Genomic DNA, 16,059 nt, shown 5'->3' with positions numbered 1-16,059 from the left:
ACACACACACCGACGTGGTATAGCAGTTAGGCACGTCGCTGTCGCACACAAGAGAACAGAGTTCGAATCCCGAGAAGGGAAAATTTTTATCGAGTATACCGATCTTTCTGCTGGGGTATTGTTTCTTCCAACCGTGGGTTAGCCTTGTCAGGCAGGGCCTGTTTAATAATGTTCTCTCCTCTCTTTTTCGGGAAGGGGGGGGGGGGCATCAACAAGACCAAAGGCCACAGACTATAGTATACATTTGCTGGTAGATATAATTGCAGCTCTGCTGTGAACCCCCCCCTCTCTTACGTTTTTATTGCATTCTATAATTATTTAGAAAGGTTATACATTTATTAATAGAAACACTTACTTCTTCCTGACCTATCAGTGTATTTAGTAGAGGCACGTCTTTTTCCTGTTGAAATATTTTTTTTTTAAAACATTATTTCAATAAGGGCATAAATTGTGCTCTATTTTTCAGGTATCCAATGGGCTAACCGACAATTCTAGTAGGTAAAGCAGATATGATGATTTGGAGAGAACGTCTATATACGAAACACCTCAATAAAACGATGGTGAGCCTTGAAATGTCACGAAAACCGATACTGTTTCTATACGTTTCGTTAGGAGTTAGAATGAAGATCGCCCACAAACCAGTCCATCATAATACTATCTAAGGTATCAACATGCACTACATTTTTCCTTTATGAGGGAGATATCGAGGGTGTCATGTTCATTCAGGAAATGTCACGTGGTCATCTGGTAAGTGTTCCCTAAAAAAGCATAATAAAAATGTGTCCACATGCGTAGTTTTTTCCACCAACTTTACTCCAAATGCACAAAGTGGACGCCATTAAGAGCTAATGTTGAAATGACCCCTTGCACTCGGTTAAGATTACAGCTGCACTGCACTGTTTTGCTCTTCTGGCATGCTCCTTCTGAAAAAAGACCTCTCACCCCACCCCTTTCCGCTTGGTACCGGGTATCCCAGAGGACAATTAAACAGTGGCACTCTTGGAACAGAATAGGTTGAAATGGAATGAAGTTGGGAGGAGTTAGATTTCTGTTGCTAATAAAAGGTCCAGTAACTTTTTAATGGATTCTGAAAAGAGGGGCGGAGCAATCATTTGTGTGCCAAGATTTAAAAGGGTCATTCCATAAAAAGAGAAACTGCAGTGACACAAGAGAAATGGGAGTTATGAAATGATAAAACACATCATAGATAGTGATAACGCTTTTTTTTAGAGAGGTTTTCTTTCTTTTGTTACAGACACAATTTGTCTACATATTAACCAGTAACTCTTCCTGGATTATTCCTTAGATTTCTACGAGCACGTTGGTGTATTATATTCAAAAGTAATACCAGGATGGTGCCACGTGTAGCTTGGCGTTACAAAAAAACATACATCTGCTGCAAATCTAACTAATTGTGAATTATATTGAATCTGTGATCTCCTCCCCCCCCCCTCCCCCACAATCAGGGCAGAGCTACTGACTGAAGTTGTCTTTAGGCCAGTCCCAAAGGGAGAATAAAAACATGTTCTTATGGAGAGTAGAATTGCAAATGGGCTGATTTATCAATGTCATGCTCATACTATGCCGGAACAGCATGGGGAGAACTGCTGCTTTTTCCTTCGTCATCGTTTCTATCGTCATTTTATCCTCCACTTTTTTTGTATGTTTGCCATTCTCTTGGGAACTACTTCTCCCAGGGTGCCTTGATAGTCCAAGCAGACTTTGTGCTGTTGAGGCAAGAGAGGACAACAGAGTAAGCCTGATTTCCCCGTTTGCACTTCTCTATTGACATCCACCCCGTGGCGCTCGTATGACCCTATGCAGTGGGAGCGCCGTAAAACCTTCCTAAGATTAAAACTACAACGAATCTGTGATCATGAACAAAATAACAGTCTGACGAGATCGGCAAATCGGGACAGGAACTTTACTTACGTTTTGACGAGGCTTGTTGGCGCCGCCTTGTGGTGTAATTTCCTGTGTCCAGTGGTGGTGATGTCCACCATTCCTCTGTGCCGTCCGGCGCCTCGCAGGGTACATTACAGATTCCTGTTTCGGGGTGGCACCCACACAAGCACTTACCACAACGTTTTGAGCAGTTCGCGCCAAGTCTGCCCTTTGGACAATCTGACAGAATAACCATCATATTAACGAGCTTGTGCCAGCTGAACAGAAGAAAAGTTCGTTCACAGATATGTTAATAACTTTCTTGTTTCTGTTTCAATTGACATGAAAATTGACCGAAAACTAGAACATACAGCGGATTATGTTGTTGTTGTTTTGTTTTTTTTATAAGAATTTCTGTTGCACAACGAGAAGATGATAAATCAGTTAGCCACTGTACAGCGTGCTTTTTCAGTTCAGATGTATCAGCAAACAAAATCTCCCAAATCGACCTGTTCGAGATTTGCTCGGGAAAACGGTATAGATATCTGTGTAACAAATATAATTTTCCTAGCGAAAGGTTCATTTTGTAAAAGGCTGCAATTTTTTAACGTTTTTAGATAAGATCTGAATTCTAAAATTAGTAACGCACGGTAGACAGCCCGTAAAAACAATGCACTCTTGAAAAGGTTAAGGTAGTCCGTCATTCGGTGAACTCAGAGCGACACCTCGTAATCTTACCAAAATCAGAAATTCTAAAGGGGGGGGGGGGGCTTTGCTCTTTAATTTGTTGATGGCAAAGGGAGAAAATACCAGCGCTTCCAACAAGATAGGACTGTTCCTGATGACGCCAGAATTTTCTGGCTGGGTCAAAAACCGTTTTGATTACAAGATTCAATCCGCCTAAGCTTAAGAGAGGGGGGGGGGGGCTACACCCCCAAAAGTCAAAGTTCAGCTCAAAATTATGGAATTTGAGCTGTAGACATTTTTAGCTTCTTCAGCCTCTCCTACAACTATTTCATAGCATAAAAAACCCCAAAAAACCGTATTTTTTTCCATACCTGGCATGTTTGTCACCGCCGTTTCTTCATAAAATCAGTATTTTATTTTTCTTTATCGTTCGTTTTCTCAAAACTCGACTTTTCTTTATACTTTTTTTAATAACTCTACCATTTTTCATCTAATCTTCATGAAATTTTCACAGAATGCAGAGAAGCTGTAATACTAAATATTTGTCTGTTGAAATTCGATATTTCGAAAAGATTTTGTTGGTGGTGTCTGGAGTGTGGATTTACATGGATTTTTTGCAAACTTGAATGCTACATCAGGAAAAAATTCATTAAAAATTTTCTAATTTGTTTAGGAAAAAAACAACAGACAGATTTTTAGATCTAAAGTTTGTAAACACGCATACAAAAAAAACCCAATCAATTTCCATGAGCAATAAGTGCGGTATTCATTATGTAAGACATGTCAACAAAATCCAATATGGCCGCCATATCCATGGAAACAACACTTTTTCTCAAATTTGATAGCTGATTTTGAGACTCCTTACTATGCTTGTTATATGTGTGAAATTTGGTAAAATTCGGTCTCGTAATAAGAGAGATAGCCTGCAGGTGTAGGCCCCCCCTCCCCCCCCCCCCCCCTTTAACTGGACCCCACACAATCCGGACTTTCACCATCGAGGTGTTTGAAGGACAAACTGTGTGGGAAAACCATCGAAAGTATCCAAGACGGCACAACAGAGATTTCTCTCGAGGAGTATCAACGCATTACTGTCAATATCACTCAGTGTGACAGAATGTGCTTTACTCGAAATCAGGGGTACCTAGAAAATATCTTGTAACTTTGTTTGTGGCCATCACATTCTATTGTGATTAATAGATAATAAATCCAGACGGATGTTCCACGTTTCTGCAAGCCTTGGTATTTGCACCTATATTCATAACGGTTTTATTGGCATTCTTTTGGAAAAACTTTGCCGACAACCATAACGACCTGATGACGCAGGTCTCCCAGAAGCACCTGTAAGGAGAGGCAAGGATACTCGGAAAAAGTAAACAAATACCTGTCTTTCTGTACATAATCTACAATCACCAAACTCGATTTACAGAACTAAAAATGTTGCTCTTTGTTGATTATGCACATATAGGTCTAAATTAAATCCACTGCAATCTAAATGATGAATATAAATGCAACTGGGTTATGTACCTTGTCGTATTAGTCTTTTTCATCTATGTCTGTAACTGGTGCTTCTGTAAAACACTAACTATATATATATATATATATATATATATATATATATATATATATATATATATATATATATGTGTGTGTGTGTGTGTGTGTGTGTGTGTGTGTGTGTGTGTGTGTGTGTGTGTGTGTGTGTGTGTGTGTGTGTGTGTGTGTGTGTGTGTGTGTGTGTGTGTGTGTGTGTGTGTGTGTGTGTGTGTGTGTGTATTTGCCCAATTTGTCTTGTTGAAACTGTTTTGAAAATCGTATGTCTTGCACCAAGTCCGTTCTACAGGAGGTTCATTATGACCTGCATTGCCATGAGGTGCGAAGTTGCGTTCTTGACTGATCTGCTAGCCTTAGGGAGGCTGTTCACTTAGGGGATAAGATATTGTTGGTTTTTTTACGTCCGGTGCGTGTGAATACCCCAAGCGGTTGGAAATTTTCTATGTTATGTACGCATAATCACTGGAGTCGGTTTGGGTGTCAACATGCATGGTTTTAAGTCATTACACATCTATATCTGGCACATTCTGATCGTATGATTTTGAAATGTGAAGACTTCAGAGTACCCTTGCCAACTCTTTTGGTATCGGTATGAAAAGAAATTATAACACAAGCAAAAACGAATTATCCAGTAACCGTACTGTAATAATCCCGGGGCAAACACAACATTCACACCCACCTGAAGAACAATTTCTACCCCAGAAACCAGGTTTGCAGCCGGGAGGCAGGCAGGTTCCTGACACGTGATCACACGTACCCTCCCTGCATCCACTGCACTCTTGAAGACATCGCCGACCATAGGTGCCATTGGCGCATTCTAAGATAGAGATAATATCGCACCATATGGGTTAGTTTTTGTTTTGTTTGAGTAAAGAGAAACACATAAATCAACAATATCGGTTATTTAGAACAGGGAAAGGATGGGAATGAAAGATATAATAACGAAACAACAGAAGGAAAGTAAATCATTTTAAGAAAAAAAATGTGACACCCCATTCTCTTAACTTCCAACTCACATTTACTTTACTATATAAGATAAACTGTACAATAACCTTTTCTTTACAGGACTGAATAAAATAATATTTATGGTATTGTGTTTTAGAAATTGGGCGGACGGCACAATTCCTCCAATGATATAAAATTTTCAATGAAAATTAGATCTATGCGCATAATATCAAAGGATGTTCACTGAGGCATTTCAATTCTACCCTCCTCCTTTCTGTCTTTCTTCACAATACATTCTTCCTCACAAAAGTTATATCGCAATTTTGTCTCATGGGGTGTAGGCCGAAGTCTAAGACTGGCAGGAAACAAAAGTCAGAGAGATGAAAAATATCTTCGATTTTTATTATTATTATTATTATTATTATTATTATTATTATTATTATTATTATTATTATTATTATCATTATTATTAGTAGTATTATTAGTAGTAGTAGTAGTATTATTATTATCATCATTTTTGTTATTATTATTATTATTATTATTATTATTATCGTTATTATTATTATTATTATTATTATTATTATTATTTTTATTATTATTAGTAGTAGTAGTATCGTTATTATTATTATTATTAGTATTATTATTTTTTTTTTCTTTTTTTAAATTATTATTATTATTATTATTATTATTATTATTATTATTATTATTATTATTATTATTATTATTATTATTATTATTATTATTATTATTATTACAAGACATCTTTCCCGCCTTTGCCACAATATGAAACGGAAGAAGTCCCCAGTAAAATATGAAATGGCAAATGGCAGAGCGAAAACATCTGAGAGCTTCGATTGACAGTAAAAACCACGAAACCTGAAAAATCAAACGGTTGTTTCCGAACTTTGAAAATATGCCCACGTAACCCTTTGAGCCAATTCTTGTCTGAATCGTATTTTTGTAGTTATATGGGCATCTGTGTAAAAAGTTTTTACTGACCCCACAAACGGGCTTAGCTCCATTATAATATTATTTTATTATTATTATAATTTTCATTAATTTTTATTTCTATTATTATTATCATTATTATCATAATAATAGTAATAGATAATAGATAGCATTTGTATAGCGCATATCCCCGCTCAACAGCAGGCTCTATGCGCTTTACACTATATTATTACCCCAGCAGACCATAGAACACTCCGAAACATTCTCAGCTTCCCGAGAAGCATACAATCATTATTATCATTATTATCATTAGTAGTAGTAGTAGTAGTAGTAGTAGTAGTAGTAGTAGTAGTAGTAGTAGTAGTGTTATTGTTGTTATTATTTCTCGTTATTATTCTTTTATTATTATTATTATTGTTGTTATTATTATCATTATTATTAATGTTATTATTATTAATATTTTTATTATTATTATTATTGTTATTGATATTAATATTATATCATTGTTATGATTATTTTTATTATTATTATAGAAAAAAATAAGATAGGAAATAATCTAGCGATTAGCGTTCAAGTGTATGAATCCCAAGCACGATGTATTAATATTATTTGAGCATATATAACCACACCAACTATTCTGCCTTTTCTAGTTGTAGGTCTGTACAATCATTAAGAACCCCGCCCACTTTTCACCCAAGCGCTTTTGTGCTAGATGTGCCGATGTGTCAGACACGGAAGATTGCATTGTGAACTTTTTGTGTGTTGGCCATTGTGGCTGTTTGTTGTGTGTTCATAATAAGTTTTCTTCATAAACAGCTTCACCCCTCTACCCCAATCCACCTTTGTGTGTGTTGTTCCACACCAGAAAAGACTGAATAGTGAATCTCGCTCATACGATCGTCTCATTGCATTAAAAAGGTCTGAACATCTACCTTGCATCCTACCCAAATACACACAAATACATGTATAGATCTAGTAAAAGTATTCAACAACTACCTTAGTCACCACCAGTATCTCAAGGTGCAACGACATAAAAAAACAAGATTTGAGAGAAACTATCAAGTATAATTACTGTCATATTTATAGAAGCCAGTTTTCCAACAGGTTACCAGGTTAATAATCAATGAAAAGAAAGTAGATACGCTAATCTGATATCTGCGCTCAAGTAGTTGAGAGGCTTGTAAACTCGACAACACGAACAATATGGCAATTAAGGTTTTTGACAAGGTATTTAGATGGGGGATCACTGAAGTTTTTCCTAGAGTAGTACACATTACTCTTTGCTCAAATACTGGTCTCTGTGTTACGATACACGTGACGACAAAGTGATTTCTGCAGTTTGTTTATGACAACATGGAGGATTGATATGTCTACTTTCTCGTTATCTTTGATTTAGTTAATGTCATTTTTTATGTTTAAGCAGTCAGATTTCCTTTGTTCCGCGCGGTGAAATCCTTGACCACGTTGGGTTTTTTTTATCGTTGCACCAGAGAAGATAATAGCACACAATCTGATGGATGATTGCAACTCTGTGGAGGGCTTTTCTTTCTACACATTTTCAAACTTTTCGAGGAAATTCTCAGCTTCAACGTCTTCGTCGGGGCGCTCACCCTGTCATATGAAAGACCATTTCTTTTTAACACAGCCTCGAAATTTTTGGCCTAATCTTGACTTGGTTCTTCTGAGGGATCAAATTTGCCGCATAATTTGATGCGTCCAGTTTCATAGCATTTTCCAGGGCCGGGTCTCGCTGCCCCAGCCTGTCCACCCAATCATAAAGAAACCCAGCATCTCAGGATTCTTCCTAATTCTGACTTTTTTCCACTTCTAGTCTGCATATTGATTGACGTTCCCCCCCCCCTCATGCCCGCACACAAACACACACACACACACACACACACACACACACACACACACACACACACACACACACACACGCACAAAGACACACACTCACACACAAGAAGCTGCAGAATTATGTCAAGGTTTGCTGTTGACAGGATGAAGAGGCGCGAGGCTTTGACAGGAGAAAGGGCAAGCCTCTGTGATGGATACAATGCTTTGCCACTTTTATTCCTCTGCCCGTCGTTTATGAGAGCTTGTAGACAGCTTGCGGAGATTTTCTTCTTCATATCCATTGTTGCATAAGGCGCTGATGACAACTTTGCGGGAGTGTTGCATCGCAAAATATATTTCAGAGGTAGCTTTTAATTCCATTGTTACATGCCACTCTGCCACACTCTAATCCATCTTTGAGTTTAAATGGAAGTAAGGAGAAGCTTGTCAACAAGAGAAGTGCTTCTCTTAACTCAGATTCAAGCGTTGCTATTTTTAAAAAGTATTTATTTACACGTAATTTAATTTTTATGGCGGGGTTGGGAGATTGTTCACTTGTTCTTTCCCTTTCAAGAGACAATGGCGTATTATTATACACTTATGACAGGAAATATGACACTGGTTATGTCAAGAAGCACGGTGAGGCATTGGTCTTGCTAAGGTTTTTTTTTTTTAAGTTTGATTCGCAATGATGATGATGAGGAGGAGGAGGATGAGGAGGAGGATGAGGAGGAGGAAGAGGAGGAGCAGAAGGAGGGATATGAAAAGGAAAAGGGGGAGTAATAGGAGGAGAAGTATCAATAGCAATGCGGGGAAGGATCGGGGGAGGACCGGGTGAGGACCGGGAGAGGGGAAGGAGAATGATGACGTGAAAGAAGAGTGCGTAAGAAAGAGGGACGAGACAAACAATGAGCTCAGACAACATGATAATTTCTTATCGAATCAAATTCAGATTCAATCAAGACCAAACTTAAAACTAACACCAAAAATGATAGAAAACAAGACGAGCGCTCACTGTCTGTACAGAGCCTCCCAACGTAGCCCTTGTCACAGCCGCCAACGCAGTGGCCATCTGCCCTGTCACAAAAGGAGTGTCCACCCAGACAATGGCCACAGACCTCGCGACAACCCAGGCCGAAGTGACCCTCTGGGCAGCTCGTACTTGGTGCTGGTGGAAATACAATTTTCAAAACAATACAGTTTCAACAAAACAAATGAATGTTCCAACTTACACAATAGTCTACGGTAAGTGTTTTACATCCTCGTCGGCGCTTTTTATATAGTTAGGGAGGAGAATTGTTCTCGAAACCGCGTGCCATGGCCCACCCAAGCTGAGAAGGATATAACACCCTGGCAAATAGATGGATATACTTGATGATAAAATAATCTTCTCTGTTGGAGAATCAAGCCCACGTTCTTTTTTGTTGTTGTTGCTTTTTTGTGTGTGCAAAGGTGAGGAGGTAAACAGCTGCATCACATACCCTGGTCGGACAAATGCTATTTAAAACATCGGACACTTTAAAGAGGCTTTCTATCAAATCGTGCCATATGGATTATTTGCGGGTGCTCTGGTGAAGATGGTCTGGATTTTATTGCACCTAGCTCCTTGGCAAAGGTTGGTCTTCGTGTGTTATTGGTTCAGGTCCCCCCGTAAAGCATTATAAAGCAACCGCAGGGATCATGTTAGTAAACGTGTCTGGGTTGTTTTATATTAATGAATTCGGAGTTCGAGTTCTGTTACTTAGTAGTTGTTTGTTCTGTCTTTAAGGCTCAGTGTGCTGTTTTGGGTCATGAGAGATTATTCCTTCAGATCAGTTGACAATTTCTACTTGGATGATTTTGTCAGAATCAAATATATTCATGAAAATAATTAAGACACATAAAAGTGTTTCATAGCAAGAGAAAAAAGATGTCCAAGTTCAAGTGATGCATTTTTTCATAACCAGATAATGTCATTATCCTCGGCGCCTTTTATCCAACACCTTGATTACGCTTTTACCCGCACAGTTCATTGCAATTTGCCATTTCTATCTCCAGAGTCATATTACAGCGTTGGGATCTGTTATGTATAGAGGCAGCTTAAAGAGCATATTCCAAGATTTTTTTTAATCAGTAAAGATGTGTTAATCTTGAAACTTTCGTTATGTACTGCGTTAACACAATTTCCACCCCAACTTCCCGCTCAGGTATCGCTTGTGTCTATACGTCTTTAGAAAGTACCGAATCTATCTATCTATCTATCTATCTATCTATCTATCTATCTATCTATCTATCTATCTGTCTGTCTGTCTGTCTGTCTGTGCCTGTCTGTCTGTCTGTCTGTCTGTCTGTCTGTCTGTCTGTCTGTCTATCCTTCTATCTATCTATCCATCCATCCATCTATCTATCTATCTATATGCCTGGTAACCAGTGTCACAACAGTTTTCTTTTATTGTTTCTGACTCTCTGGTGATTCTTTTTACCCAACTATGGCCAATCTGTATTGTGTATCTTTCGCACTCAATTCATGAATGTTATTAAATATGCATTTCTCCTACATCAAACTGCAATATGTTTATTAAGTCAGGTGACGTAAATGACTTGTGTATGTGGCCACTGGTCATCAACTGTCTCGTTTTACGGACTTAAAATTCTATGGAATTTCGGACCTGTTAACTGAGTGAGAGAAAATTCAAAAAATTGAGCAAAACTAGATTAGCAAGGACATTAATTAGTTCCCTATCTTAAAAATGTAAATGTAGATAAACAATGCCACTTCAAAGAAGCAAAGCTGTTTCATTTATATTCTATTTGAAAACTGTCAATTTGACTGAGTTCAACCCAGAAAAACTATACAAAAAAACCCTCTTCTATTCTAATCATTCAGCTCATATCTAGGGTGTTCAGTATATACTGAAACTAAAATTTAACATATAGATTCTGTTTATAATCTACATTTTAGATTATAAGATCTAGACCTAGAGTATCTAAATAGATCTAGATCTAGATTCTAGATCTAGATCCTTGTAATTTGTCTAGATCTAGATTTTCTCAAGTCTTTTCTTACTTTCTGTATTTCACTTTTCGCGATTCAGATCATACTGAACACTCACAGTATCTGTGCATCTCTACGCAGTCCTCACAAAGACCTAGATCTAGATCTAGATCTAGATCCACTGTTTAGTGTTTCGCTTTCGCTGTCACATTAATGGATGATTTCATCAATTTTCTTGAAGATATTCCAGCATGCGGCTGACCTTACCTGTTACAATGATTAAATAATTTGCCAAAATAAATAAAAGAAATGGCAATTTCACTTCCGACATATTGGATAATGAAAAGTAGGAATTGTGCGTTCATTACGCGCACTGCGTAGTGCAAAATTGCACGAACCACCGTCTAGCTCACGAGAGCGTCTCTTGTCAAGAAACACATATTTTCCCAGTATGACGAGCGGCTATAGTAGTAGTATAGGGTTTTATGGCGCTCGCAACTGCATACGCCCATATGAGCACGCGAAACACAAGTTAGTTTTGTTCACAACAGTTTACGGTACGGCTGGCTCGGATCAGTAGTTAGATTTTAAAATGTTTAAAAATCAGTGTAAATATATGTATATTTTCAATCTAAAACAATTTTCCTAGATAACATAAAAAATTAATAGTTAGATTTCACTTTATAATTTGCCATAAAGGCCAATGGCCTTCATAAATTTCAAAATTCTGTCGGGACCAACGACGGGGAAAAATGTCTTGCAATTTCTTGCATTTATAATATTTCCTTCGGATCTCTCCAAAGTCCAGACATTCGGTTAAGATGTGTATAATGGTAAAATCTGTGTCGCATCCGACACAGAACGACTTCTCATCTCCCTGTGGGAGGTATTTGTGGGAAATTGAAACCTCCCCTGGTATAACAAGACCAAAAACAACGATTAAGACTAAATCCCCATTGTTTACAAACGTGACATTCTCTGAAAGGACTTTGGGTTTTTTTATATTGGGCGGAAATGTTAGACTGAATTGAACAAGTCACGTCATGTGAGTTATTGTGCTTTTGAGTCTGGATCCTGGAGCCTGTTTATCGTCGTCGTACTCCTCCTCCAAGCTGAATCCGTTCTCGCCGTCCTCTTCCTTCTAAATGAATTTTAAGAACAATACTTCTGGACATTTGCATTCAGAGTCTAGATACAAGCATGCTGTGGATTTTTATTTACCGGTTTTAGTTATAGTAAAAAGCCTATTTCTTAATTTTTATTTATTTATTTTTTGGGGAGGGGGGGGGGGGGGGGGGATTGTGTTTTTCTCTTACTTTTCAACTACTTTGGATCTTTAGAGCAAGTCCTACCGTCTGGCTTCATTGGGCAAAATACATGCCAATATTAATTGTCCTTTCTATGTTTGATTTTTTTCATGATAACTTTTTATAAGTTTTTCGTTCCTCTCTTTTTATCTTTGTTACTGGAATGCTCAATTGTATGCAGAAAGGCTTCAGCCTCTCACCACACGTTGAGATTATGATACGACAGCAAAATAATAAATACATGTAAAATGGCATTCTTAATGGGTTCTTCTCGTTTTTACAGATAAGATAAGATAAGACAAGAAAGTGCTTTATTATCCCAAAGGGAAATCTTCCTCGGTTGTACAGGACCGTAAAAACACATGCAGGCATACATAAAAATGTTATATTATATGTATTACTCTCATTGAAATTCAATATATAAAGAGAAGTAAAGCTGACAAAATGTACATTTATATCAAATGCACCATTCAACCAAATGCAGGAATTTAAATACTAGACCTTTGGAGTTATATTATATAGATACATACTCTAAGAGCAACACACACTCACTCCATTGAGACTAAATTTCGATATCTCCAATTACTGCTATTTATTTCTTACAACAGGTCCGGTATAGCTGCATTGTTCTTCCAAGCAAAAGAGGGGCATTATACATGTTTGTTCCGTGTCTCCAAACTTGAGTGCATATTTGATAAAATAGCTGATGACGTAAAGTACACCAAAAGCTCACTACATGTGCACAAAGCAATGGCGCACAGACTCATTTGTAGGTCAACAAAATTATTGCCGAAATTCTTTTCTTAATGCTTGATTACTCGCAGCGTAAGGGATTAATGACTAGATCTAGTAAATGTTGTCAGCACAAAGTGTTCGTACCAGTCTGAAAGCTTAAAATAGTTTTATGTACATGAAACACAAAGGTAGGAAGTCCTCTTGTACGATGCACTCCGATTACATTACAAAGGCAGAACACACCAGGATAATATGGTGCGTTACACAGAACAGCTACATCTAGATCTAGATCTAGTTATGAGATTAACAAATTTGCATGCTGGCGTTCGAGATTCGAATCTCAGAAGAACTCAATTTCTCATCGTTTTGTCTTAATTCTATTTTTGTTTCTGTTACCATGAAACTGTTGACTTTTTTTCAAAAGAAAAATGATTAAAAGCTGTGTGTATCTTTTTAAAAAAATAGTTAACGTTAACGCATTTTCAACACTAAAAAGTCATAAATTTATATAAGTGCCGAGGATTCGAGGTATTACAGGCGAGTAACAAACAGTAAACACAAATAAGAAGAAGGGGAGATAAGGACAATAGATGTTAGATAGGACAGAAGAAGCAAAACCCACTAGAACACCCACCAGCCAACCATGGTGTAGCTTTAAGCCTTAATTATGACAATGAATAAATCGTATTTATATTTATATTTATTTACTTATCGGTGTTCCCAGCATGTTAAACATGCTTTATTCCATTATCATTGAATAATGTTGAAGAACTAGATCTAGATCTAGTCGCAACTACATAAACTCGGTATATTATGTTCAACAACTGGACAGCATTGTCTTTTCCCTCAGATCCCTTCTTCTTTATACCAAATACAGGACTAAATGCTTTGCTTCCTGAAAACTTAGTCGTACCAGATTTTTATTTATTTATTTGTGACCGTTCGTGAATTTTTATTGCATTGTATATTTTGGGTGAACACATTTTCAACCTCACTGCGAGACTGTTTTTCTTATATAAAATTTTACACATATGCATTTATATTATATGTATAATACTTTGTTTTACGTACACACTTGTCGATTAATTTTTAAGATGTGATGTCTTTTTCGTTGTAATGCGCATTGAGCATCTTTTAGGAAATGGAAATGCGCAGTATAAATGTTATTTATTATTATTATTATTATTATTATTATTATTATTATTATTATTATTATTATTATTATTATTAATTTATTTATTCATTTATTTATTCATTTATTCATTTATTTATTGTTTTAATGTTTTATTTTGTGTTTTATTTTTTTGTTTTTTACTTATTCATTCATTGTTCATTGGGGGTTTTTTTCGTTTTATTTCTTGATTGATTGATTGATTCATTGATTGATTTATTTATTGATTGATTGATTGATTGATGGATGGATGGATGGATGGATTGATGGATGGATGGATGGATGGATGGATGGATGGATGGATGGATGGATGGATGGATGGATGGATGGATGGATGGACGGATTGATTGATTGATTAATTGGTTGATTGATTGATTAATTGATTTTTAAATTTCAGTTCTCTGTGACCACACAATGGTCATTAAGGGAGCTGGGTTACATTTTATTAACAATCTGCTTCATGTTTGCCATTTTCAAATGGAGAGGAATGTTACGATCTCTTCACTTGTTGGAAGATTATTAAAATTTAGGTTTTAGCAAATTATTGTCTTGGTTATATATGTCTTAAGCACGTGATCAATTATTAGATTTGACTGCCCCAAGATATCTAACGTCTATGGTGGGTTTTTTTAGTTAAGTTATCGTTATTTCGTGCTCCGGGTGCCGAATGTTTCTGGTCACATTTTGTTTTATCTTCACGGCCCTTAACTTGTGACCAGCTCAAGATCCGTTTTATCTGATATGTGTAAAATGTTTCTCCTTATGCTAGTGACATTGTTAGCTAGTAGTTCACATTTTTTTATGTTTCTTTCATCTACCTATAAGAGGTTTACTGAACAAGCAATTTTTAAAAAACACAGCAAAAAAGAAACAACCAAAAATGAAAGCAGCATAAACGCAGCAAAAAATACAGCCACCCACACAAACAAGACAGAGACAACAGTGGGACAGTAAAGAAGTAGGACCCCCCCCCCCCAACAAAAAACACCTCAACTCACAAACGGACAAAAACAAACAAACAACAGCAAACAAATCCGCACAGTTCATCTATAGCTTTATTCCCCTCTTGCAACAGAAAACTCATCCCCTTCTACCTGCAATGGAGCTTTCTAACGTCACCGCCAACTCAACCTTCTACTACGACCGGCTAGCCGATGTCCAGTCCAAATTCCCGGAGGTTCGCTATCTGTGGCGTATAAACTTCATCGTAACCATCGCCGTAGCTTCTGTCATCCTCCTTGTCGGGACCATCGGAAACGTGATCACCTACGCGGTCTTGTCGCAGAAGGCATTCGCCAGAAACCACATGTCGTTGATGCTGCGTTTTCTCAGCGTCATGGACCTGGTCATCCTGTGGACCGTGCTCCTGAGGTACTACGTTCGGGCTATCAGTAGCTTCGACTTAAGGACCATTTCCTTCACAGTGTGCAGGTACGTCGGTTGAGGTTTGCAAATAATTGTTACCCTAGAATTTATCTTACAAAGTTCTATCTGCTCAGTACCTAGTTTTGGAAACTTTGATATTAACAATGTTTTTTTTCCCAACATGTCAAGCTTTTTCCATTGAAGTTCTTTGAATATCTTGGTACCAACTCCAAAAAAAAATCGTACAATTTTGATAGGGCAGATAGGACATATTGGTTTTTGACCTCTTAGTCTCAGTAACTAAAAACGGCCAAAAAAGACAGAACTTTGTAATTCTAAGGTAGCGATATGCAAACCTTATTAAGCTTTATTTATCTCTATCGACAACGTCACTACTGTATCTATTTATGTTGTTGTTTAGCTCTCGATTCTCATATTCTCTTAGACTACTGTGTAATGGTTTGGCTCTTCACTTTTGATCCCAGAAGAGGTAGACGTTAGTCCGGATCCCAAGGTGGAGTCCCTTTAAACAAAAAACGAGTATCTCCTCTTTTCTACTGGGAAATTAAATCCCAGTCACCCCGGGTTTGCCGTTACAACCAGGATCGAGCCAGCCTGCCTCCTTGCTGATGTAAACCCAGTCGATGGGCGGGGGG

The 16,059-nt window shown here is 37.4% G+C and overlaps 1 protein-coding gene and 1 non-coding gene across 2 annotated transcripts in view; one reads left to right on the top strand and one right to left on the bottom strand.

Moving 5' to 3' along the window:
- Positions 1–2,633, bottom strand: part of LOC101857007 — a 3,408-nt gene extending 775 nt beyond the window's left edge. The window contains exons 1-2 of the transcript XR_004858265.1: positions 1,933–2,633; positions 356–400 (exon numbers count right to left, since the gene is read on the bottom strand). This is a non-coding gene — a transcript (uncharacterized LOC101857007). The remainder of the gene's footprint in view (positions 1–355; positions 401–1,932) is intronic.
- A 10,251-nt stretch (positions 2,634–12,884) lies between these two features.
- Positions 12,885–16,059, top strand: part of LOC101856786 — a gene marked incomplete in the record, with an annotated part of 11,602 nt that continues 8,427 nt past the window's right edge. The window contains 2 exon segments of the mRNA XM_013079601.2: positions 12,885–12,901; positions 15,114–15,469. Coding sequence (XP_012935055.1) covers positions 15,138–15,469 — 332 coding nt within the window.

The sequence above is a fragment of the Aplysia californica genome, unplaced genomic scaffold (assembly GCF_000002075.1).
Source record: "Aplysia californica isolate F4 #8 unplaced genomic scaffold, AplCal3.0 scaffold00057, whole genome shotgun sequence".
NCBI lineage: Eukaryota > Metazoa > Mollusca > Gastropoda > Aplysiida > Aplysiidae > Aplysia > Aplysia californica.
Note: the sequence above shows the minus strand (reverse complement) of the source record. Positions and strands in the feature narration are given on the sequence as shown.